General features: G+C 44.8%; 1 protein-coding gene and 1 long non-coding RNA gene across 3 annotated transcripts in view; one reads left to right on the plus strand and one right to left on the minus strand.

Moving 5' to 3' along the window:
* The window catches only part of SELENOP (selenoprotein P), a 10,172-nt gene extending 1,776 nt beyond the window's left edge, over positions 1 to 8,396 (minus strand). The window contains exons 1-4 of the mRNA XM_024578594.4: positions 8,173 to 8,396; positions 4,592 to 4,807; positions 3,588 to 3,800; positions 2,224 to 2,341 (exon numbers count right to left, since the gene is read on the minus strand). Of these exons, the coding sequence (XP_024434362.2) occupies positions 2,224 to 2,341; positions 3,588 to 3,800; positions 4,592 to 4,794 (534 nt within the window). The 5' untranslated portion in view covers positions 4,795 to 4,807; positions 8,173 to 8,396. The remainder of the gene's footprint in view (positions 1 to 2,223; positions 2,342 to 3,587; positions 3,801 to 4,591; positions 4,808 to 8,172) is intronic.
* On the plus strand, positions 2,335 to 14,070 carry LOC128779597 (uncharacterized). Of its 2 annotated transcripts, none has more exons than XR_008425650.2 (3): positions 2,335 to 2,428; positions 5,211 to 5,364; positions 8,642 to 14,070. It is a non-coding gene; the product is annotated as an uncharacterized lncRNA (long non-coding RNA). The 2 variants fall into 2 exon arrangements; XR_011650630.1 differs by having other exon boundaries at positions 9,858 to 14,070.
* The last annotated feature ends 10,525 nt before the right edge of the window (positions 14,071 to 24,595 follow it).

Raw genomic sequence — 24,595 nt, forward strand, 5'->3', positions numbered from 1 at the left:
TAGTATACTTAAAGCTCAACAGTCCACCTCAGCTTTATATTGGTTAAATCAGTAACGGAATTCAGATTTTCCTTTTCTTAGCAAGAGCATTTCCTCTATTTTCGAGAACTCTGAGGAAGAACTTGAGAGGTACAGGAGGCTTAAAAAAGTCAAGGAGGCAAGTCAAACGCTGTGTGCATGTGGCTGCAGTCGAGCCCACCCAGTGTCACACCTGAATTCAGTTGCCCACACGGAGCCTTTTGTGCCCCCGAGTCAGGAGTGCTTCAAACCCAACAGTATATTCGGGAGAAAACTAATTTCTCACCGATAATCAAAAATGCCAATCAACTGCTCAAAATCAGTAGCTTTTCCTACATCAGCCTGTGCCAGGAGACGTTCTGAACTTCACCAAGCTTTGTTCCCATGTGCCGACTGCGGTGCCGGCAGTGAAATGGCGCGGGTCGCCGGCCACCTTCCACTAAGGGTAAACGTCTGCCACGATCTCCGCGCCCGCTGCTCCCGCCTCGCCCACCACCAAACCTGCAGCCTGCTCAGAATCTGTCCGCGCTGTTCTGTGTGCTTGCGAGCAGACGCAGTGATGTCTCTCAAACCTCAGCCCGAAGGTATTTGTCAATGAAGGTGCAGCATCAGCTTGAGAGACCAAAGGCTCTCTAAGTGGTTTGGTTCGGTGTTTTGAAGGCTTGGAACAGTGATAAATTGCATTGGAATTTGGCATAGAACTACTGAGTGGTACTTTTTTGTGGTTATTTCTGAATCACTTTTGAGAAGTTAATAGTAAGTGCTTGATTAAAAACTTAAACACCATTTGATTAAGTGTTTATACAAATACAAATAACTGTAGTAGCAGTACAATTAGGTTCCAGAAGCCAATTACCGTATTTCGCTGAGTTTACAATGTATTTTTTTCACGTGCTAATTTAAAATCAGGGCGTGTCCTATGACTGATGGTGCCCTCCTTGAACTGAGAACATTTTTAATAGTAAACTAACGTGTCACATGATTGATGGCATCTAGGGTACAACGAAAGGCTCCACTTCGATTCGGCCTATCAGAGGCATATGGCATATTATTCCTTTTTACAGATGATTTATAAATTTTGAGCATGTTGTAGGCATGTTTCTGCCTTGTTTCAGTGTAACTGGGTATATTTGTAACCATTAGGTATTTGCAAAAATACCAAATACTCAAATAATCACAAAATAGGAAGAAACATGTAGCTGGCATTTATTAAGCACTTAGTATAAGTTAGACATTGAGTTAATAATTTATTTGTATTATATCAGTCTCCATATCTTGAAAGCAGAAAACAACCCTGCTTAGATTATTATGTAGGTTAATAGGTGAAAAATGACATTAACTAGAGTAATTAACCTGTTGTGCCCCTTAGCAACTAAATTAATTAATTAAATGATTCATTAAAATTTGAGATGACTTTTTTTAGAGCTGGGAAAAATCTGAAGGAAGTACAGCTTACAAATAAAATTCAGAATTGTTTTTAAATCTGAGTTTAAATTTTGCCAATTTGCCCTATCAAGCAAACATTGTTTGGAATTATTTTCCTTCTCAATATGAAGGGGGAAAGTCTAGTTAATACACATTAAAATCCCTTCAATATCTTTGTTATAAACAATATTTAACCAGGGTGCCTCTTCTTCCAAGGAAGAAAGACTCTCATGTGAGAAATCTCAGTAATGAGTAGAAGACTTATCCCATTTTGAAGTTGATGCCGTAACCCAACCACAGAAGGGCAGACGGGGTGGGGGCGCTTCACCGGACAACCGAGAGTCTGTGCCCTGGGTCCGTTAAGCAGTGGTCTGGGCCCCAACTGCACTTCAGGCGATGCTGTGGTCCAGCTTTGCTACCACGATGCTCTCATGGGCCCCGAGTTCAGGACACTACACCAGTGTCACCGCCTGCGGGCTGAGGTCTCTGAGCACGGACACTCCCCCAACATCACTCGGTGGTAACTGAAATATGTGACCTGTGTTGTTTCTCATTTTCTGAAGTCCTTCCAGGTAAAAGCAGCACTATAGATCTTGACAAGATGTTTTAAAATATGTGTTACATGACAGGAAATGTGTGTAATTATAAACATTACTGTTGTAGCGTTTTTTTGTACACCAACAGAAACACTGATTAGCTCTTTGGTTATGAAATACTAACTTTAGATAACTCTTAAAAGATTTCCTCTTTTCTCCCAGTAAAAATAATTGAGAAAAATACCGTGAAAGAGCAGTTCCCACATTTCTCTTCGCAGTAAACAAGCTTAATGGCCTGTTCCACATACAAGAAACTTAAGATGGAGTAAGGCAGGCCAAGGTGATACACGAGGCGGCCACATCTGGAAAAAAGGGCAAATACAAGGTCATCACAATGTTCCCTGTTTCAAGAGCCTACTCGAGCACGGCTCAGAATAGCATTGCGTAGGGTGAGTGGTCTCGTAACTGAGACATGTCTATGCCGTCAGTAAATGTTGGGCAGTGGGGTCTCGACAAGCCGCCTGGCCCTGCGCCCGGGTCAGGCAGAGCAAGACTGCAGTGAGTCTAATACCGGCATTTAGGAATGTTATGGCTATATCACCACTCATGACATCAAACCTCTGCAGAGTACAGTCACTGTGACTTGGTCAAATACAGTTTTGTAAGTGACTTAAAAATGCTACCCATGCTCCAACCACGGGCACCGTAAATGAAGCTCTGCATATCACAGGAGCTTTTCCTCACTGCTACGGCAGCAGGAAGTCCACACAGCAAGGGACCACAGCATAACCGAAAAATCCTAGAGTCTTGGCCAGGAGCCCATTTACTTAAAAATACATCCGATGCAACAAAAGTTCAGCACAGTGAAAGAAATATTAGAATACCGGCACTCTCAGAAGAACACCTTGCCCATGTTTTACACAGTATATATGGTTCTATGTGACTATCACAGGGTTATGCTTTGCAGCTGATTAAATTAGAACTTTGTGGTCCTAACAAATGACATCAATATTAAAAATATTTACAGTAAGACCTAGGAGGGCTTAGGCCTAGGTCAAGTCTAAAGAGCTAAAGTGAAAACAGAGCACCCATGAGGAATGGTAATATTATCAAACAATGGATGCATTGAGGTTCCCTAAATACAAATGTTGTATTTGTTCATGGAATCCAAATAGCCATTGTACAGGCTACTCCTAAATAATTAACACACTTTATAGTTCAGAAATTCAGGTAGATAGCCTTAAAATTATTCATTAGATTAGAAATAAGCAAGTGGTCTGCAAAATGGGGTTATTCGCCAGCAAATTCTTAGATTAGAATTGTGTGTGATATATAAATGGATCCTTATTTTTGTTTAACCAGAACACCAGTTTACAGGGAAAAGTGTGGTCAATCTTCTTTATTTCCTTACTGGAATGGTGAATTCTTTTATGTAAAAGGAAGCCATTTCAAAAATATTAAAACCAAACATTTTAATGGGTTCACTTTGAAACAGGATTTGGTAATAAAATCAAAGCAGGCGTCTTATCCAAAATCACTTGCTATTAAATTAAACACAAAGCAGGTATATTTTAATTTTAATTTCCAGTCGGGTGCATGTGTACACACCTGTCATATATGAGGAAGTCATCCTTGCTTCCATTTAAGAGAGTCCAGACATCTGTTTGGTTTTCTTCTTGTTGATAAACAGGAATATGCTCTGAAACCTTATTTTTAAGATACATATATTTTGATCGAGAAGAGAGTCCTTGATGATTAACAATAACATAGGAGATGTTAGCAAAGCCTTCTTTCTCCAGTTTTACTCGCAGGGCTTCCAGACTAAAATATTTGGGAAAGATTAAAAAAATGAATAATCTTATTTAATTTTATTAGTGACTTCTCTCTTTCTCCTCTTTGTTTTCTATGTGAACATCTCTACTTTTACATACTCACGCCCCTTCTTTCTGTTTTTGTAAAGGACTAAAACTTTTATTTTTTCATTATTTATTGAGCCCTTGTGCTCAGTGAAAACCTTACGTTAAATGCCACAGACTTTAGCTCATTTAGTTCTCTAATTAATTGTATGACGTATATATGTTTAAATCCATCTTATCGTTACAGAGAATTCTATCCAGCAAGTATCTGGCAAATAACCCAACAATTACTTGTTCACATATCTGTTACATATATTTAACAAATGTAGATAAATTACACATAAATATATACATTTGTTAAATAACCCCAGACCTCTGCGGCAAGTGTAGCGCTCTTTCTGCCCCGCCCAGCACGCGTCTTTGTGTGAGCTGTATGGAAACAGCTCGTGCAGTTGCAGGGGTGCGTTTTAGAGCATTTTTATCGCACAAGGAATACACATTCAGTAGGACATTATAAAATATAGGTCCACAAAAAGAAGGAAAAAAATGTCATAGTCTCAGGAAAACCACTGTAAACATTTTGATGTATATCTTCCTAGTCTTTTTTCTTCTAAGATATTCTATGCAAAGATGTATAGTTTTTCCAAAACTGTGATTTCCTAAATACATCTTTTCTATTTGTTTTAAATTTTATGTACACATGTACTTAATAGCACTTCCCTGAAGAAATCCTATACCACAGAAACGCTGTCTTACCTGGATGCCTGCATAATGCAGAAGGATCAGCTGGCTTGGAGAAGGGCCACCACGGTGACTGAGCCATGGGAGTTTAGCATCGGGTCTTGATCCCCGATGCTCCAGGCTGGAGGCTCCTTACAGAAGGGGCTCTGCTTCTGGCTCCCTGCTCCCGCCCAGGGCAGGAGGCAGAGAGCCAGGGTAAACCCCAGGCCGTTCCACATGGCTGGGATTGTCCTGTAAAAGAGGAAAGCTTTCTGTCACCTTCATCAATGGTGTCACAGTCATACCTAGGAATGTCTATAAATCCAGCAGGTATTATTCTCCTTCCAATAAACACCTAGCCGTGGGTCCTGTCTCCATGTTGCTGGGCCCATGACGTTGGCCCTCCAAGCACCCAATATTCCTTTAAAGGCAGAAAGGGCAGCCGGAGGCAAGGTGGTCGTCAGAGCAGCTCTTAACTGTGCAGCTTAGAGAGAGACTACAGATTTGCCTGAACAGAACACAAATACTTCTAGGAGACGATACATATTTAGAAAAACTGGATACTGTGGCCACTATAACTGAGTGACGTGCTGCAAACACGATTTGATTTTTGAGATACGCCAAGTTCTGATTGCTCCTTTCCATCCCTTACCAGCGGAGGCGAAGGAAGGGGAAGCTGGGGATTCTGCACGGAAAGGAAAGAGCCAGTGTGGAAAGAGAACCCAGGAAAAGAAGAGACGGCGGTAGGGCAGCCCACCGACCTGAAGGTGGCTTGCGTGAGCACTTAGCTCTTCAGATCCAAAACTTCTGTACGTATAAATCTCTTGGGCATGGCTCCCTATAGTTGGTCTTGGTTTTTAAAGTCTAGTGCTATGCCCAAGTAAAGGATCTGACTCTCTTCAGCTATAAAACTACTTGCCAAAATATCACTACCACACCCAGGGTGAATATGGACCAATGCAAAAAACCTTACCAAGGAGAAATACTACATATCCACGACCCCCTGTATTATTTAAGACTCAATGAAATCCACAATCAGTCTATTGGCGACCAATACTTTCTGGAAGTTCCCGTGACTAGGTGGCATATTCTTGGGGGGTGGGGAACAAAAGCTGCCTCTGAGTAGGAAAGTTAAACCTGACCAGAAATATTCCCCAAACTGGGGCTAGCTGTCTCGACAAACAGCTACAAATAAAATAGGTACATTGTAGAGAGGTGGCAAAGAAAGGAACACATTCAGCGGAGATGAGCAGAGAAAGGAAAATCCACATGGGTAGGTGAGCAATCAGGCTTATTTTGATGTAAGGCTCTAAGGAACGGATCAGGACAAAATTCCAGAGCTAGGAAGTTGGCATCTTCTCAGGCACTGCTGTGGGATAAAAAATAAATCCACTTTTTATCTGATGGTTGGGGTGACAGGAAGCCAATGATGAGTTTCCTAAAGTGAGCCCAGAATTATGAGGGTAGTAGGCTGACACCAGACTAACTTCGGCTCTAATGTGCGGCTCAGTACAGATGGGGCTTTACCGAACCTGCTGATCTGCCGCGTTACTTACCACCACCAAACTCCTACTTCTATATCATGCTAAGAGCCTGGCTAAAGGGAAGGGGTTGGTTAAGAGAGGAGAAATAAATAATTTATTAAGGCCATCCCAACTATTACAATATTTTTAAAATCCTAATATTTTAAAAAGGAGATGATAGATCTAGGTGAAATCTAGGGAATTTTTGGCAGTTTTTTTATTTTTTATTTTTAAGTATATTTTATTGATTATGCTATTACAGTTTTCCCAACTTTTTTCTCCCCTTTATCCCCCCTCCGCCCTGCACCATCCCCCCACCCTCCAACATTCCCCCTCCCTGGGAATTTCTTTACTATTTGTATTGATGATGATAATTATCCTTATTATACCTACCACTTATTCAGCATTTATAAAACTATACGCAGATGGTGCTAAGCAATTCTTCCTATCATGTCAGTTAATTCTAACAGCTATGTGAGCATCGCCCTCTTTTGCAGCTGAGGGCACCAGGGCTAAGAGAGAGCTCAGGCATCTTGCCCAAGTTCATATGAGTTCAGTCACAGTGGAGGCTGGGTTCCAACCAGCTCCGCTAACTCCAGAACATGACCTCTTTGCCACCATAATGTATTTATTTTTAAGAGAGAGGGGAAGGGAGAGAGAAAGGGAGGGAAACATCAATGTGTGGTTGCCTCTCATGTGGCCCCCACTGGGGACCTGGCCCGCAACACAGGCACGTGCCCTGACTGGGAATTGAGCGGCGACCCTTCAGTTGGTGGTCTGGTGCTCAGTCCCCTGAGCCACACCAGCCAGGGCTGTATCCGTGGGTTTTATTTAGGTGGGTCACCCGTAATAACTATAGTGGTCAGAGGCTTTGTCTGGCTGGCTGTGCCCTAGCACGGCAGAGAAAACAGTGCAATCGTTCAGTCTGCTTCATCTCTTACTGCAGTGGCTAGATTCAGCCCTAATTTCTAGAATGTGAGTTCAGTAATTATAGAATTGTCCGCATAAATTCAGCACTTGGTACTCTTGGTTTGCCATATAGCGTAATGTTCCAAAGGGCTAAATACCGAAAAGGCTATTTCACTCCTTTCCCTCGTTTCTTTCTCTAATGGAAAAATAACTCAAACCATAGCAGAGGGCAGTGAATTAGCGTTTGCACTTTCAGATTTTTCTCTGTTGTAACCACACCACTGTTAACTGTGTTTATTTAAGGTCATTTTACTTTTACATAACAGATTTTGAATACACTGACAGCTGTCAGACAGCTACATAAAAGTAATGAAGATAAATAACAGATCCAATAACACTCAGAAAGTACAAATTTCACTAAGTTCACCACTTTTCAATCACAAAACCCAGATTTGTTGGCCACATCCAGACCTACATTGTTTAAAATTCCTCACTTAAAAGCAGGCTACGCAGAACCTTTCTCCAGCCTCTTCCCTGGAACTTCGAGGATCCTTCCTCATCCACCTAAAAGTGCCCACTTGCCCCTTAAACTGCAAAACTCTGCACTTAATCCCAGCGCACCCAATTTTGACATGGGCTGTAACTCTTTCAGGGGTGACCATTTCCGCACAGCAGACCAAACCTGCTCTCCTTTTTATTTATTTATTTTTTCCTGACACTGTTCACAATATTCCTGGGCATTTCTACATCACTGTGGATGGCCATATTTCATCTCTGCTCTTCAAATCCACGGGCTGTCTTTGCCCTTAGAGTTCTCTCTGCGTTTCAATGGGAAGTTGGTAGGCTTGACCATACAGTACTGCCATGGAAAACATCACGCCTTTTTGCAGAGTCAAAGTGTTCGATTTCTCCAGCCTCCCCTGCCCCCAGCTTCCAGCTTCCAGCTCAGCTGTGCGGAAGGCAGGGCAGAAATCAGCCAGACTACCGACTGCTCTCTGCAGAACTGCACCCACCACACCCAATTCACAGGACGTTTGTTCTTTCTTCTGCATCAGTTTTATTTTCTTCACTGACCTCTTCTTTTAAAAGCCATTCTCAAAGGAAAGGAACTCTTTATCAGACTCAAAATCATTTTACCAAACTCTAAGAAAATCAAGAACTGGGAGACACAAAGTTCCTACTCACGTTGTGAGGGCCCCTTCGGACTAGGCGGCTTCCTCGTCTCTGCTCAGCAACGGGGCTCCGCAGAGGGCGGCCAGGACCTTGGGTATTTATAGTCCTGTTGTTTACCTCCCCCTCAGCTGCGGTCCAGAGTCCAGTGCTCCCGCGGGCTGTGGCCTTGTAACCAGGGCAAACCCCTGAACCGACTGGGACAATCCACTCAAAAGAATGTAGCCCGGACTGCCTGGCGCAATGCTGGGGGGAAGGGGGGTAAATTTTTGGCAATTACTGATCTACTGCTTGTCCTTTCTGGTCACCCCAGTACCTAGGATTTAATGGTACAGTCGGGGGCGGGAGGAAGGGCTAAGGGGAAAGAGGACGTCCAAGGCATGTGTTTTTCCAAACTATAACAGGGGAAAACATTTGCTGAGCCAGCAAATTAAGCTGCTGCTTTTTTTAAAAAGAACCTTTTTTTTTTTCTTTTGCTTTTTAGTGGCCAAGCCTCACCCCAGCTGTGCGCACTTTGTTAGAAAAACCACCCGCTGAGTCCAACCCTCCCGGCTTCCTGCTGTTCCTCTCCAACTCAGACTGTTTCCCTGTGTTTAAAACGGGTCCCATGGGACCCCGCCTCTTTCTTTTTCATTTAAGGAAAAGAACAAGGAACTGGGCCTCCTACCCGAGGGAAACCAAGCCTCGTTTCATTTTCACCGAAGTCCTATTCCCTGGAAGACCTGTGTCTCCCCCCGAATTTTTTTATCTAATGTAAAACCTTGACAAATACAACTTTTTTACAAATAAAAGGGAGTAGTGACAGTGGCTGACATGGAAAAGGGGATAGATATCCCAGAACAGGCAGATATGATAGAAAATCCCTGTTCTTTCAGAAAGGGGTGAATTCTTTCCACCAGCCTGCAAGCCAGCAGCCTACGGTGGGTAAGGCAAGAGCAGTGATGAGTGGGGGTGTCCCTGGGTGGTGATGCTCTTCCAATCAGCCCTGCTTCTCACTGCCTTCGCTCTGGCCAACAGAGCCCTGGTGATGGCGGTGCGTTGGGAAGGGTTGCACAAGGGGCAGGAAGCGAAAAAGAGGTTCAGACATTACCGTGCCTGTAAAGAAACTTCCCACCGAGTAGCAGCTTGACATCTGGAAGGCAGCTGCTTTCCTCACACTACGCAGGAACTCTGTGGGGCCCAAATCCCAGGGATGACCCAGTTAAATGCTTAATTTCTCCCCAGAAAAAAAAATGCACATATATACATACTTGCTTTTCAAAAGAGTCTTGTGCAACATTTTTGTAAAAAGCACGTTGTGCCCCCTGTAGTTCATTTTCTTGGCAAATTGAAATAGTCGCATTAGGTCTATTCGCAGCAGGAAAGGAGTCATTTCACCCTCACTCCTCCCTTTCCAGGGGGCTCAGCCGCTGCCTCCCACCCAGAAGGGTTCTCTCCCAGTGCAGCCTGGAGTGTGTGTGTCTAAGACCCCCAGGTGGCAAGAGGAGAAGATGGGAGCTTGTGGTGTTTGAAGGGAATCCATTCTTAACAGCTTCTCCTGGGCGGGGCAACGGGGGAGCAGCCAGCATTTCTAAGAAAGCACGATTTTCAGGCAAACCTTTACTGGGTGTTAAGTCAAATTACATTAAATCAAAGAACATCAAATAAACATTTGTTAGGTGTTAATGCTAGGCATAACGCTAAATTCCCTTGTTTTCAAGGATCTCAAAATCTAATGGGGCAGACCAAACAAGGAAACAGAAAAATGCCCTGTGAAGTGGAAGGCGGTATCATCTCCAAGGCCCTTGGAACGTTGGGAAAGAACGCAGGCGAATTCCATCCAGCCGGAAGACGAGGCCAGCAGGGTCGGTTAGCACGCTCTCCAGCAGGTTCACAGGCTCTTTATCTTAGGCTGTGCCCTCTAGCTTCAGAGTTCCTGCAGTTCTGACCACAGCACTGTGTAGAGAGCGGTCCTGTTCCCATTTTTATGAGTGATTAAAACCCCCTGACAGGTTGCTGTAGCCACCGCTGCACAATCCAGCCTGACTGTCGAATCTGAATGTTAGCTTCTAACCCTGGAGCCGAGAACCTCTTTCTTCATCTTCACACTGTCTCATTCTTCCACATCCCTATCATTTGTCCCTGGGATGTTTATGCCTGTGTTGAATCCATGTTTTTACTGAGCGTGCATTCCTTTTCATGGGTCTGAGGTGGTTTCCTTGGAGAAGAGGCCCCTATAACTCTGAGTCCACGGAGAACTTAAAAGAAAGAAGGGCTGTGGACTGTGATTTGATAAACCAGTTTATTGGCTGGAGCAGGGGATGGCACGGCATCGGTCCATGGGCACTTCTAACACCGACATCTCAAAGTATTAGAAGGTGAAAAAAGTGTCGCTGTTCCATGAAGGGCCCGTGTGGAATACTGAGCCCTTAGCTTGATTGTTAGATGGTGTTTCACAGGCAAAGGGAATGAAGACTTTCCTGCTCCCTTGGACTTCCCTTTGGACCTGAGTTTTTCTTCCTTCCCTTGCATATGTACAAGAAGGTGCTCTAGGCCTCTTCCTCAGCATTGTACCAAATGTAATATTGGGGGGCATCCGTGTTGAAAGATATGCAAGAGGTGCTTACGAAAAACAAGACGTTTTCCAAGTGAACAAGATAAGTGAGAACAATGGCCAGAGGAAGGCTTGGGAACAGCAGCTTGGATTAGATAAGGACTCCTTGGATCCTTTGAGACTCATATGAAACTGAAATAGGCTTTGAAGGGAGCTTTTCTCCAGGCTCACCAGCTCGCAGCTCTGAGAACTATTTGATAGATCAAACATAAGCCCGGTTAAGGAGGGAGAACACACCGGGCCAAATTCCACGTGGGGCCGAGCACACTAGAGAGGAACAAACATCAGAAGAAGCTTTGCTCAAAATAGGATGTTGCTAATTTTTTTTTTAAGGGAAACGTGTCCAAAGCTAAGTGCCATCATAGGACACAGTGTTGACATCAACGTGCAAGAAGCATGTGGGGACATCAACTGACCCCCAAATGACACTAACCCCCTGAATGACTGAAACACCCACTTTTAGAGAATATGCCGTTTGTGTTCTGACCTGTAGTGAAAGCCGGTGCACCTGTAAGTACTTCAGTCATTTGCTAATTGGTTGAAGAATTTTGACAGTTTAAAACAGTTGTTAGTGTTTTTAAACAATGACATTAATATTAATGATTTTTAAAATGTTCATTTGAAAACTAAAGAATAAAATACTTCAAGTAATTTTTAAGTATTTTAATTAACATTGAATTGTTAACAGTATGATATTTTAAGAACTGTATGCTCTTAAAAATGGATGTTCTATTAACTTATTTATAACTTGTCTTTAAAAATATCAGTACCAAGTAGATAAAACAACTATGGGACATTTACAGAATGAAGTACTACTCAGCTGTAAAAAAAGAGAGGAAAGAAGAAAATGTTACCCTTTGCAACAGCATGAATGGACCTGGAGAACATTATGCTAAGTGAAATAAGCCAGTTGGAGAAAGACAAGTACCGAATGAATTCACTCAGATGTGGAATCTCATGAACAAACTGAAGTAACAAGCGAAATAGAGAAAGTCTCATAGAGAGAGAGCAGGCTGACAGCTACGGGAGGGGGAAGGTAGTGGGTGGAGGGATTGAGCAAAAAGGAAAAAGGACTCATGGACATGGACAACAGTATGATGATTGTGGGGAGGAGTGGGGTATAAGGGGACTAAGTGGTACTGGAAAAAATACAAATATATATATATATCAGTATCAGAGTTTCTCATCCATTTTTAGCCTCGAAGAAGCACCTTTGCAACTATTGGAGCTGAGTCCACCCGACACTTTGTAGCCGCATTCAGGCTCAAACACGCACAGCTGTGTGTGCAGAGGGCGGCTAAGGGGGGTTGGTTTAGTCAGCCACGAGCAGACACATTAGACAGAGATAACGTGGGAGAGCGGCAGCCGGCGGCCTGACTTGTACTCTCTGTCCTGCACTACAGGTAAGCTGGGTCCCCAGTACTTGTGGAGGAAAAAGCAAATTATGTCGTAGTTAACCAAGCTTTGATCAAGGACTCCTTATGTGGACTTACTGACTTTTAGAAAACTGTTTTCCTAGAGAGAATATTTCTGGCAGACTTTATACCGTTTGTTACAATTGGTATTTGGAATGGATTTCATGGAATTTCTCCGTAAGTGTCTCATCTGGTTTTCCCAGCATCTGAAGTGAAATGCGTTTATTTCATTCTTGTTCCTACTCCTGCATTTTCTAATGAATGACCCTTGCCCGTTATATTTTTCATGTACTGTACTAGTGAATTTGGGTAGCTCAGCAGGCATTCTGGGTTCCTTCCTAAAGGTAGGGTGGGCCAGATTGTCTCTGGCTCAAAGTTCTGGAAGACACTGAAGTCAAAGAACCCTATAAAGCTAAAATCTGAGTCATAAGCTGCGGTTTGTAAAAGTCCAAATAAGTCAACAAACTAAGGGGAGCCGGTGGTGGGGCCCAGAAAACCAGGTATGGAACTGGGAGGAAAGGAACCAAGAGAGATCAGGGAGTTGGGATCAAAAAAATGGCCTGGGAGCCATGCCTAGTTGGATACCTGGGTGGGCCTGTCGACAGTACCTGGCCCTTACATACTGGACAGGTAGAGTGAGAAGGAAGAGACAGGTGTCCCTGGGCAGGGATGCAAACTCATTTTCACCAGGGGCCATATCAGCCTCATGGTCGCCTTCAAAGGGCCAAACGTAATTTTAGGACCGTAGAAATGTAACTACTCCTTAACCAGGGGCAAGGAGCTCAATGATGCCGCAGGGCAAAACAAGGTGGAGGGCTGGACGCGGCCCGGGGCCTGGGTTTGCCACCTGTGTGTGACAGCCATTCTCAAGACCCTCAGGGGTTCTGAGTCTCGACAATGGAGATTCACTGGGCAGCTTCATACAAATGATTGATTCTTAGTAAGTATTTGCTAGAATATGTGAATGATAATGCTATTGGCCCCGCTGATGGCCATTCAACATCCTTGCCCTCCCGTGCCCTTCACTCCACAGCTCCCAAGCTTTTAGGCAGCTCTGTGCTCAAGTTAAAAAATAAAAAAAAAAAACCCAAAAACCAAAAAGCCTCCACTTCTCAGTAAATCCTGCAGCTGGGATGTCTCCACGACCCAGTTCGAGCCGACGGAAGGGTGTGGGAGTCAGCACGTGGCTGGAGCCCGAGGGAAGTTGCTCTTCCCATTTGTCAGCACCGCGGTTCTAACTTTCTGCTGGGATGGCAGGGCAACCCCTGCGGTAGGTTGGCCAGCCGTTGCCAGCATGAGGTGGAAATCAGCCGGGGTCGGGGCAGCAGGAGCCCAGCAGGAACCGGGCTCCTCAGACACCTGCACCAGCCCACACTGCCTACCCTGGACCTCTCATCGCGTCAGTTACTTAACAGTTGTGTGGTGGTTGTGAGGACCGATGCAGAAAATACGTGCTAACAAAGTCTTGCATGATGTCGACTGGAGTTGTATGGAATCTGCAGATCAATGTGAAAAAAACTGAATTTTTGTAAATTTACTCTTCCAACCCGGGGACTAAGTATATAATTCCATTTATTTAGGTGTGAAGGTGTGCTTTAGCGTTTTTCCAATGAAGAGGTAGTAAAATAAAAAGAAAAGGAAATACGCATGAGCACCTAGCACAGTGCCCGATGTAGTAAGTGCTCACACAGTAGTAGCTGTTGTCGTTATTTCAAACCCCAACGTCTCTTCTACTGCTGTGCGACTGTCTGTCGTGGTTATTGAACGTGCATTTCCTAACTTTGCAGACACATAAGAAGCCATAAGGACAATGGTGATGCTTCGAGTTCTCCCCACAGTGCCGAGTCTAATTCTCCACACGCGGGTGCTACTCAGTAAATACAGTGGTTTGTTCAGGAACTTTAGAACTGCTGAGGCACCGAAAGGTTGTTTTCTCACCCTGGCTGGTGTGGCTCAGTAGATTGAGTGCCGGCCTGCAAACCAAAAGATTGCTGGTTCAGTTCCCAGTCAGGGCACAAGCCTGGGTTGTGGGCCAGGTCCCCAGTAGGGGGCGTGTGAGAGGCAACCAATCACGTATCTTTCCCACATTGATGTTTCCATCCCTCACTTCCCCTCTCTCTAAAAATAAATAGGACCCTAGAGAGAGAGGAAGGAAGGAAGGAAGGAAGGAAGGGGGAAGGAAAGGGGAGTGGGAAGGGAAGGGAAGAAGAAAGAAAGAGTTGTTTTCTCACTTTTCCTGTTGTGCTTGGGGGTCAGATTCATGAAAACTGAGGATTTCTCTAGATGAATGGAAGAGCTGAGAGCTTTTATGGAATTATCTTGGTAACAAACTTCTTTTCCTTTAGCTTTTGACTCCTATAGAACTGATATCCTAACAATGGCAGGTTTTGGAAGGCTACTAATTCAACATGGATTTTAACAGTAGTACCAGCTACCAATATAAAGTGTCTTAGTTATTAAAACAGTATTTTAACCAGCTACCCACACCCAGGAATTGGACTAGAAATAGACCTAAGGCTGGAAGAGTGATGCACTGTGCTTAGTGTTCTCGTCACCCCCTGTCCCCTCGTCACTGGCCCAGACTGGCCTGCCTGGCCCCGAAGGTGGCAGGTCGCTGCCCCTCCATCCTAAGGACCAATGCAGGAATTGGTGGGCCAGGAAGTCTTGCCTTCTTGGATCCTTCACAGCATTGTGCTGACACCTTCCCCTCTCTGTGTTGGCACATCCGCCTCTACTCTAACTATCTGTTGTTTTGTGTCGCCCCTCAGGGTTACGAACGCCTAAGGGCCAACACCGTGACTTAGCCTGTAGCCTCTGCAGCCTACCCTCCTAGCATTCAAGGGAGACTCAAAACTCCTGCCTTATCACTTGGTGACTGTGACATTGCATGTGGTTTGTTGTCCTGAGAAGAGGGAGCCCATGTTTTCTCTCCCTAAAGCGATGCCATTTGAGGTCACTATGACGAGTAAAGAAGTGACTGATAAGGAAGAGTCGGGGGTCTTGGGGAGGTTCTGTGTTTGGGCTGGGGCAGAACGGAGCTGAGCTGGCATGATGGCCTGGGGGAGACCCCAGCAGGCTCCGTCTCCCTGGGCTTGAAAGACCAGTCAAAATCTTGTTTGCATTTACTCTGAGAAGAAGCCTGGAATTTTATGTCCTTGATCTTAGTCCAAGGGTGAGGTTTCTGGAAAGCCTAAGACAAAATTTATGCCTCACAGTGAGAGACCAAGAGGAAGGGAAAACAATACGTTTCTTTTTCTTTCTTTGTTGAAAATAGCTCTAGGGAACAGCCTCGCAATCGATCTCTGGCATTGCTAAGCCCTTGGAGGTGCACAGCGGCCACTCTGTGCTCACACAAAAAGCATCATTTAGTCCAATTCTGATGCCACATGAGCTGGGCCTACATGTGATGGCCAAAGTTGCTTAGCAACAAAACTGGCTGTATTCTTTCCTTCATTTATTTGTTTGTAAAGTATTGAGCATCAGTTAAGCAGCCATGCTCTGCTGGATGTTGGGGGTAGCAGTAGTATGTCTGGCATCTTTGATTTCACTTGGGTGCCACCTGGGGAAATGTCTCCTGAACTCTGAGACCTGGCTCCCCAGGAGTGGAGGCCATGACCTTGGCCTGAGCAATCAGGGTAGACGCCTCAGACCAGGTTCTCCCAGTGCTTTGGAGAGATAGGTCTTCCCTGGTCCAGGCGGTCTTCCCATCCTGCAGACTCCTCAGAAATATGTGTTGTGGGTGACAACAACGTAAGTATAATTAACATTGCTACACTGTAAGCTTAAAAGTAGTTAAGATGGTAACTGCTATATCATATTTTTTACCGTAATAATGTGTCCAAGGTCACACAGCTAGCAAATGACTCCAAAGTCCCTGCCCTTAACCCGTACACTGACCTGGAATTCGGACTTCAGCTAATGTGTCACCTCCTCAAAGAGATTCGCCTTCTTCTAAAGCTGTAGTCCAGTTACTCTACCACCGCATCTTACCTCAGCGCACGGCACAGCTCGTGCTGCGGTTGGGTTTTCTGGGTGCTTATTTATTTGTGTGTTTATTTACTGTCTCTCTCCCCCACTAACACCGGGGTTCAAGGCTGTCTTATTTTCTTCTGTAGCTTCAGCATTTAGGAAAGTGCTTGGCACATAGCAGACATTCCATAATTATTTGTTAATTAATATCACTAAATTACATCATTATAGAAGGCAATATAGTAAATGTAATAAAAGTGCACATTTTGAGTCCAAATCTATAGTTGGAATCAAAACTATATAACTCTGGCACAGCATTATCATGTGCTCTTTGGCAAAATGACCTAGCCAGTTTAAGCCTCCATTTCTGCACCCTGAAGTGGGAATAGTAGCTACCTCGTAAGACTGACATGAGAATGAGATAACGTTTATAAAGCTCTCAGCCTTGCATGAGTATTTAGTGCATGCTAGCTGTCACCACTACAGAAAGTAAAACAGAGCTGACATCGTGTAGCCTAGCTGTACCCCTCCAAGTTTACTGCCCCTCCCCGCCGAGAGGCTTGCGCTCACACATTGTTGTAATTCATGAGCACGTAGGAAAACTAATTTTATTGAGGACTTACTATGTACCAGTTACCATTTTAAGCAGGTTTGTATCTACTGACTTAGCTAATCTCTGTTGATTGTATGAGATGGGTACTTTATACCTATTTTACAAATGAGAAAAATTGAGGTGTAGAAAAGTTGAGTAATTTGCCCAAAGTTACACAACAAATGAATTGTCCCAAACTTGACAGTTGGTCTCTACCGAGTTTGTTCTTCACCACTACTATAATGGGTCTCTCCACATGTTGGCTAACTTTATAAAAAACTTAACATTAACCCATGCTATTATTTTATATATATATCCAAAAAGTCCCCATGATTGTCAGTTTTAAAAGATAGATATCTAATTATGATGGCAGAGTGCAGTGTTTAATGTGTTGATGGATATATTTGATTTGGTTTGATATTTACAATAACGCTATGAGGTCACTATTGTTAGTTTCACTTTACAGCTGTGGAAACGGCAGGCAGAGGTCGCAACAATTCTCACCCATCACACAGCAAGTCAGAGCCAGGTCTCCTTCCTCCCGTGCTCAGAGAAGAGTCTGTCTCCACTAACAGAGTATTACACGCTTAACATGGCATATCCTCCTCACTCGGGAATTCACAGCTGGTGGTAGGAGTTTGATTGAATAAACACTTCTTACCTCAACTCTAAGAAATCCCTCAACCTAAATCAAGATTATGTAATAACATTCTACAAAATCAGAGTTTCTCCTTTTGGTTTCTGGATGGACTTAAAGAGTTTGACCAATTCGAAACCATAATAACCTTCAAAGTCATAGGAGGAAGAATCTTATTTGTGGGTGATGGGCCAATAAGAAATTCAGATTTGGAGTTTTCTCTACAGAGTAAAGGAAGCTAAAAATCCAGGACAACCACTCAGAATAAGAAGGGAAGCCCAGTGAAGAGAACACAGTGAAAGAGGAGGGGACCCATGTTTGAATCTTTCTGAGACCTTATTAAATTAAAGCAGCAATCTTTCATTCGGCTTTTGGGTTTATACCCACCCCAGAGTTAGGGCCCCCAGAAGCCTGTTCCATTGGGTTATAACTGACTTCTTGGAAGGACAAGTACCAAGGGCAGCAAGAAAAAGTGCTGATAGAGAGTAGGACAGTGGTAGGCAGCTTCTGATCAGGCCCCCAATGACCCCTTCCTCTTGGTACTCATGTCCTTTGCAATTACCTCTCCTTGAGTGTAGGTGGGACATAGTGACTCGATTCTAAGGAATAAATATGTCACCAAGTGATGGGCTGTTACTTCCAAGATCAGATTACAAAAAAATGCTGGTTTCCATCTCCCTTCCCTCTCTCACTAGCTCACTGGCTCTGAGGGAAGCCAGCTGCTCTGCTCTGGGCCTCCCTGTGGAGAAGCCCATGTGGCCGGGAACTGAGGGAGGCCTTCACTTCAGTGCAATGGCCAGGAAAGAAATGAATCCTGCCAACACCTACAGGAGCCAGCTTGGAACTAGATCTTCTCCAGTGGAGCCTTCAGATGAGACTGCAGCCGCAGCTGCCCCTTTGACCACAGCAAGTGAGAGAGACCTTGAGGCAGAGGTACTCCTGACTCCAGAAACTATGAAATCATAGATGTCTGTTAACAATGTTGAGTGACTGTGTTTCAAGGTCATTTGTTATGCAGCAATAGGTGATTAATACAGAAACTGTGCCCAGGGGGGAAGGCCCCATTATCTGAGACTCATTCATTATTTATTTACTTAGTACCAATATGTTGAGCATTGCTAAGATAAAGCCGTTTTAGGGACAAGAATAGTTTCCTTTCTTCTTGGAACTTCATTCGAGACAGGTCTACAAATATCTGGAAGAGCCAGCAGCGTTGAGGGTCCAGTCCAGGAAGGCACTCTGGAGGAGGTGATCTGGCTTCCTGGCTAGACTTCACTGGACAGACAGTATTCAACTGGCCTTCAGAGGTGGGGGCAGGATGCCTCGGGGAGTGTAGCAGATGATGGTGGTCGGGAAGCAGGGCTGGACCTCTGAGAGCCTACAGGTTAGTAGAGAAGGCATGAAGAAAAAGGTTTCCTTTGTGGCCCACCAGCACCAGCATCAGGGACTCTGGAGAAAGCGGCAAACCCCTTCCTGGCCCTAATACTGTGTGCATAATGTGCTGATCTTGTCAAAGATGGGGCGGGGGCGGGGGAACTTCTGTTCAATTCGTTGCTCCATCTCTGCCCCATGACTCCTTAGCTTGAGCCGACCATTCATCATTGAAAATGGTTAGGGGAAAATAGAATGAAGAACTTTTCAGGTGCAGCACTCTGAGGATTTATAGTTCATCAGCTGATCCTGGAAATTTAGCGAAAATGTCGTATGTGTCTCGTGAAATGTGGAAGAGAGAACTGAGTCACAAATGCAGACCCCTGGAAAATTAGAACCCAGCCTATAGTACTTTGGTATAGAAGCCCTAGAAACTAATATGGGAGTCTTTATGGTTTCACAAACAGAATAAAAGAATAAACCATTTTTATCATCCTTTCCCAGTAAATGTATTTAGTTCATCTATAAACTATTTGGTATTTGCTTCTCACCTTAAAAACAAGTGTTAAAAAGTGTTAACATTTCAATGTCTCTGGTTATATTTTGCTTGCTTGTTTGTTTTGCTGATTAGGTTCCAGTTAAAGGTGAGATCATATGCTATTTGTCTTTTACCATGTGGCTTATTTCACTTAGCATAATGCTCTCCAGTTCCATCCATGCTGTAGCAAAAGGTATTAACAACAATCTGACAGTAACCAGAGGGAGGTGGGAGGGCATAATAGCAGGAAAGGGGGCATGAGTTTTCAGGAACAACTATAAAGGACACATGGACAAAATCAAGAGGGAGTGGAAGCAGGGGAGGGAGGAGGGGATGCTTGGGGTGGGGGGTGTTGTGGGGGGTAAATGCAGACAACTATACTTGAACAATAAAATAATTTAAAAGAAAAAAAAACAAGTGTTAACAAAAGAAATTCATTGAAGATAAATGAGAAAATATACATAAGTAAAATGAAAACAATGGAAATCACTCATCATCCTTTATCAACTACTATCGTAGTTTATCGCCAATGATTTATCTATGTAGTTATATACATTAAGGGTTCAAAATATTCTAATGAGCCGTGGACTTTTCCCTGCATATTAGCAATGTGACTTTGGTCAAGTTTGGTCAAATTTGGAACCTCCATGAGCTTCCATTTCCTCGTCTCTAACGTGGGGATAATAAGAACTGCCTTCATTGAATAACAATAAAAATTAAAAAAAAAAAAAAGAACTGCCTTCCCTCATTTTTATCAAGAATATTAAAGTACCATGGTGCTTAATATTAAGTACCAGGAACATAGTAGGCAAAGAATAACCGGCCTGCATATTTTTACATAGTCTGTATTTTACCCAAATGAGGTCATTCTGCACAGTTGCTTGTTGTTGTTTTGCAATCCGTTTTTTCTCGGTTTGGTACAGTTTCCTTACTAGCTATTTATCAACTTTTGTTTCTTGAGCTGTAAGCGCCCCTCCCAGAACCACGCCTTTTCCTGGGCTCGCTGTGTTCTTATTTCTGCAGGCCTCTTGGAACGGCCTCTCGTGTTTCAGAGACTCTGCCTTTCAGCAGTTTTCTTGTGCGTGGGAAAGCTTCCAAAAGCACAGTTGGGGTGGAGAACTCATTCCAACTGAAGACGTCGCCATGGGGCCCAGAGAAAGCAGAACTAATCCTCCCGACTCGGAGCGGGGCTGCACGCCGCCGGGGTAAACTTGGGCACAGGAGACCAGAGGGAATCGCAACCTGAAAGGCTCTGGAGACCACACACGCTGGCGCCACTTGGGGGCTGGCTCCGCCGGGGCTGCGTGCAGCGGTTCTGAAAGTCCGCGCGGCCCGAGGCGGCGGGTTTGAGCCGGAGCCAGGGCTGTCTGAGACGAGACTCCGGTTGGGGTGCCAGGGTCCACGGGTCCCAGGAAGGCACCCCGCAGAGCCCCCATACCAGCACTGTCACCGAAAAGCAGCCATCTGCTCCAGAGACTTGTTCCCTGAGTTTTCCTAAAATACAAAAACTCCGGACAGTATTTAAACCCAAAGTTCTTAGGATGAATGAGCTTCAAGTCCTTTCCTAACGTGGGCTTTGAGGGGAAAGGGAGCAGCTTGGCAGAGTACGGGGACACCGACTCCAGACCAGAGGCTGGAGGCCAAGGTGAAGCCCCGGGTACCTCCAACGGTGCAGGGCTCAGTGGGCACTGGCGGGGGGAGGGGGGGGGGGGGCGGGGGGCCTGCAGGTCCTCAAGGTCTCTCACAAAAACCCTACAGCTATCGTGAGGAAAAGCTGTACCCTAACTGGACACCAGGACACCTCCAAAGCCATCAAGGCGGAGGCTGCTTCTCCATGAACACAATGGCTTTGGACTGAGCCCGCTTCATGCAGCAGCCTGGGTTCCATAGAAAACCCAGGCAGGGTGCCTCGGGGGAGGCTCCTGCCCATCAGCTGCCTTATTTTCTGCCCCACAGTTCCATTATCACATCAACTCACATCAACAAATACTTGTCAGGTTCACACTGCGTTGAGATTCATCTGCCCAATGGAGGCTGCTGCAGTGAGTGGGCCCTTTTTCATGGGGAAGCTATTAAAGGCTTCAGCCCTGGAGGCTGCAAGGAGGATAGGGACAGGGAGCCAGGCAGAGACCCCAACCCCCATACCCGGGGTCAACAGCTGTGCCTGCAGTATGGGAAGGGAAGTCTCACCACCATAGCACAGGTGGCCCAGAGGGCTTTCCTGCCAAGCAGGTCTACAAAGACAAAGTAAGACTCTCTAGGTGGGATAAACAGGGTCTCTGAATAACTCAAAGAAACAGATGTGACTGTGTTTCATAGGAGATACACTTCCATGAAACAGTATGTTCAGGAATATGCAACAGTGGCCAAATATTGCTGCCTCTGGTTGTATATTTTAGTGCTTTGAGGGGGCCTGGGTTGGGATGCCCATGACCATCTCTATATTCACAGATTTGCTAGAAGGACTCATGGGACTCAGCACATAGTTGGACTCAGCTGAGACGGATTACAGTGGTGAAGGAGGGAGACACAGGCAGATCGCAATGGAAAGAGACCCGGGAACAACCTGGAGAAACCCATGCTCAGGGTCTCCACGTTCTCCTTCTTCAGTACGCCACTTTCTGCAGCGGTGAGAAATACAGCGATGCGTGTACAATGCATCTACCCAACAAAGCCTATCGGAGACTCAGTGTTCAACAGCTGTTTTGGTGTCGGTCACATCTGTGCCCTCTGCCTGGCACGCACCCAAATCCCAGACTCCCAGAAGGAAAGCAGGGTTTCATCATAAATCACATTCTTTGCGGAGAATGTGTAGATGCAGAGAACTGCTCCTATCAGTTCCGAGAATGGTGGGAACCCCAGCCAAGGGCCACCCTCCCAAGCAGGCCCTTCTAGAGATGAGAGACTCAGGCCTGCTGTGTTAGCTCTCTTCTGCGCACGGCGCACAGCAGAGATGACGAGTATGAGGCTGATGAGCTCTGTCTCGGAACCGGACTTGGGGAATAAACACCCTCAGGCGCTGGTGCCGAGAGTAGTGACCAGACACAAAAGCAAACAAAGAGCTTGGCCGAGTGCCAACCTCGGCAGGGCCCTGGCGAAGGGGGAGAAATGCCAGCACTGGGGATTCAACAAGAAAACAGCTGTTGGTTCTTCTGTTTCCCAAATTCTATTGCTCTTCTTTCCCTGCAACATGTCACCCCAGCTGTTCCCAGTTTTCCATGAGTTGTCTATGTCCTTTACAGCCACATTTTTATTTCATTCTCTCCACGCGTGGTTTATCCTCTCCATCCACCTCCACTGCTCAGCCCCAAATGGTCCTGTCCTGTTTAACGAGATACTGAGCAGCTTTTCAGAGACAACAGACCGAATCCACAAGTTACACAGCAGAAGCATGTGCAGAGGAGAGAACTTTGACCTCCAGCTGCTCCTGGAACCAAGGTCTGTCCCCCCACAAAGGAACCACAGGACCAGGACAGAACCACAACAGTGGAACCCTTTCAGAAGCAAAGGATTCGTTTTCCAGGATGATCTGGTGTTGACATCTCTTTACCATAAGTGGCCCAGCTCTAAGGTCCTCCAACCAAAACTCGTCCCACCAGCACTTCGGCACCCTGTTGCCCTAGCCCCTTGAAAACCTGATCCAAACCCTGGATCAGGGAGTTCGGGCTTCTTGAGCATTAATTTCCTGTTCTCCCGACTGGCACCATTCATAATAAAACAGCCTACCTTTCTCAGCGGCAATTCTCGGTGTTTTGCATTTGGCCCTCCTAGGGCTGAGTGGACAAACTCTGTTCTGTAACAAGAGTAAGTCTTGACACCTTTGAAGTAAAAGAGCTGGCAGGCCCGCTCACCCCATGATACTGACCCAGGCCCACCTGAGACGTAGGCAGAGAAAGAGCAAGCACCTACAGCCTCAAAGGAGGGGGAAAGGCTTGTGAGCTCATCGCCGGGGGGAGGCACAGAGCCACTGCTGTCATCCTTAGCTACGTGCCGCCGTCCATGTCCATTGCGTTTGGGCTGACTGAAGTGACACCTTCACAGAAATGACTGGAAAGTTTGGGCATGGACACCATGAAGATTTTGGTCTTCGTGGTCCCAGAATTCAGAAGAGCTAATTGAGAATTATGCAAGAGTTCCTATTTCTAGGAAACCCATCTACTTATATCTTGGTCTCATTTATTTAATGTTTAGTAGGATGTATCTATGGGCATCTAAGTCTTTTTAAACAATGAAGGACCACATGAATGTACAGTTCAGCTCAGATTCAGCCAAATAGTCAGCTGTGAAACTCAAGTGGAAGCTTTGCAATGGAAGGTTTAAGTCCTTCCTCTATCAAAAGATCACTGGTTTATTCCTCTTCATCCAAGCATCTATCCAGGCTAACACCCTCTACCACCGCTACATATTCTTTCTATCTTAGTAGCCGTGATTTAAATCAACAGTAGAATGTTAAAACTGGAAGTGATATTACCAATTACCTGAAACTTAATCATCTGGTCTTATTTTTCAAATTATTTTTTTATTGATTATGCTATTACAGTTGTTCTGATTTTCCCCCTTTGTACCCCCTCTACCCAGAACCCCCCACTCCCTCAGGCAATCCCCCATCATTGTTCATGCCCATGGGTCATGCGTATAAGTTCTTTGACTACTCCATGTCCTATACTGTACTTTACATCCCCGTGACTGTTCTGTACCTACCTATTTGTACTTCTTAATCCCCTCAACTTCTCACCCATTCACCCACACTCCCCTCCCATCTGGCAACCATCAAAACACTCTCTGTATCCATGATTCTGTTTCTGTTCTTCTTGTCTGCTTTGTTTTTTAGATTCAATTTTGATAGATATGTATTTTTGCCATTTGTCGTTCATAGTTTTGATCTTCCTCTTTTTCTTGAATAAGTCTCTTTGACATTTCATATAATAATGGTGTCGTGATGATGAACTCCTTTAGTTTTTTCTTGTCTGGGAAGCTCTTTATCTGCCCTTCATTTCTAAACGATAGCTTTGCTGGATAGAGAAATCTTGGTTTTTGGTCCCTGCTTTTCATGACTTCAAATATTTCTTGCCAATCCCTTCTAGCCTGCAAAGTTTCTCTTGAGAAATCAGCTGTAGGTAACTAACTTCTTTTCTCTTACTGCTTTTAAGATTCTCTCTTTAGCTTTAACCATTAGTATTTTAATTATGATGTGTCTTGGAGTGGGCCTCTTTGCATCCATCTTGTTTGGGACTCTCTGTGCTTCCTGGACTTGCATGTCTATTTCCTTCACCAAATTAAGGAAATTTTCTTGCATTATTTTTTCAAATAGATGTCCCATTTA

This window comes from Desmodus rotundus, chromosome 1, assembly GCF_022682495.2.
Source record: "Desmodus rotundus isolate HL8 chromosome 1, HLdesRot8A.1, whole genome shotgun sequence".
NCBI lineage: Eukaryota > Metazoa > Chordata > Mammalia > Chiroptera > Phyllostomidae > Desmodus > Desmodus rotundus.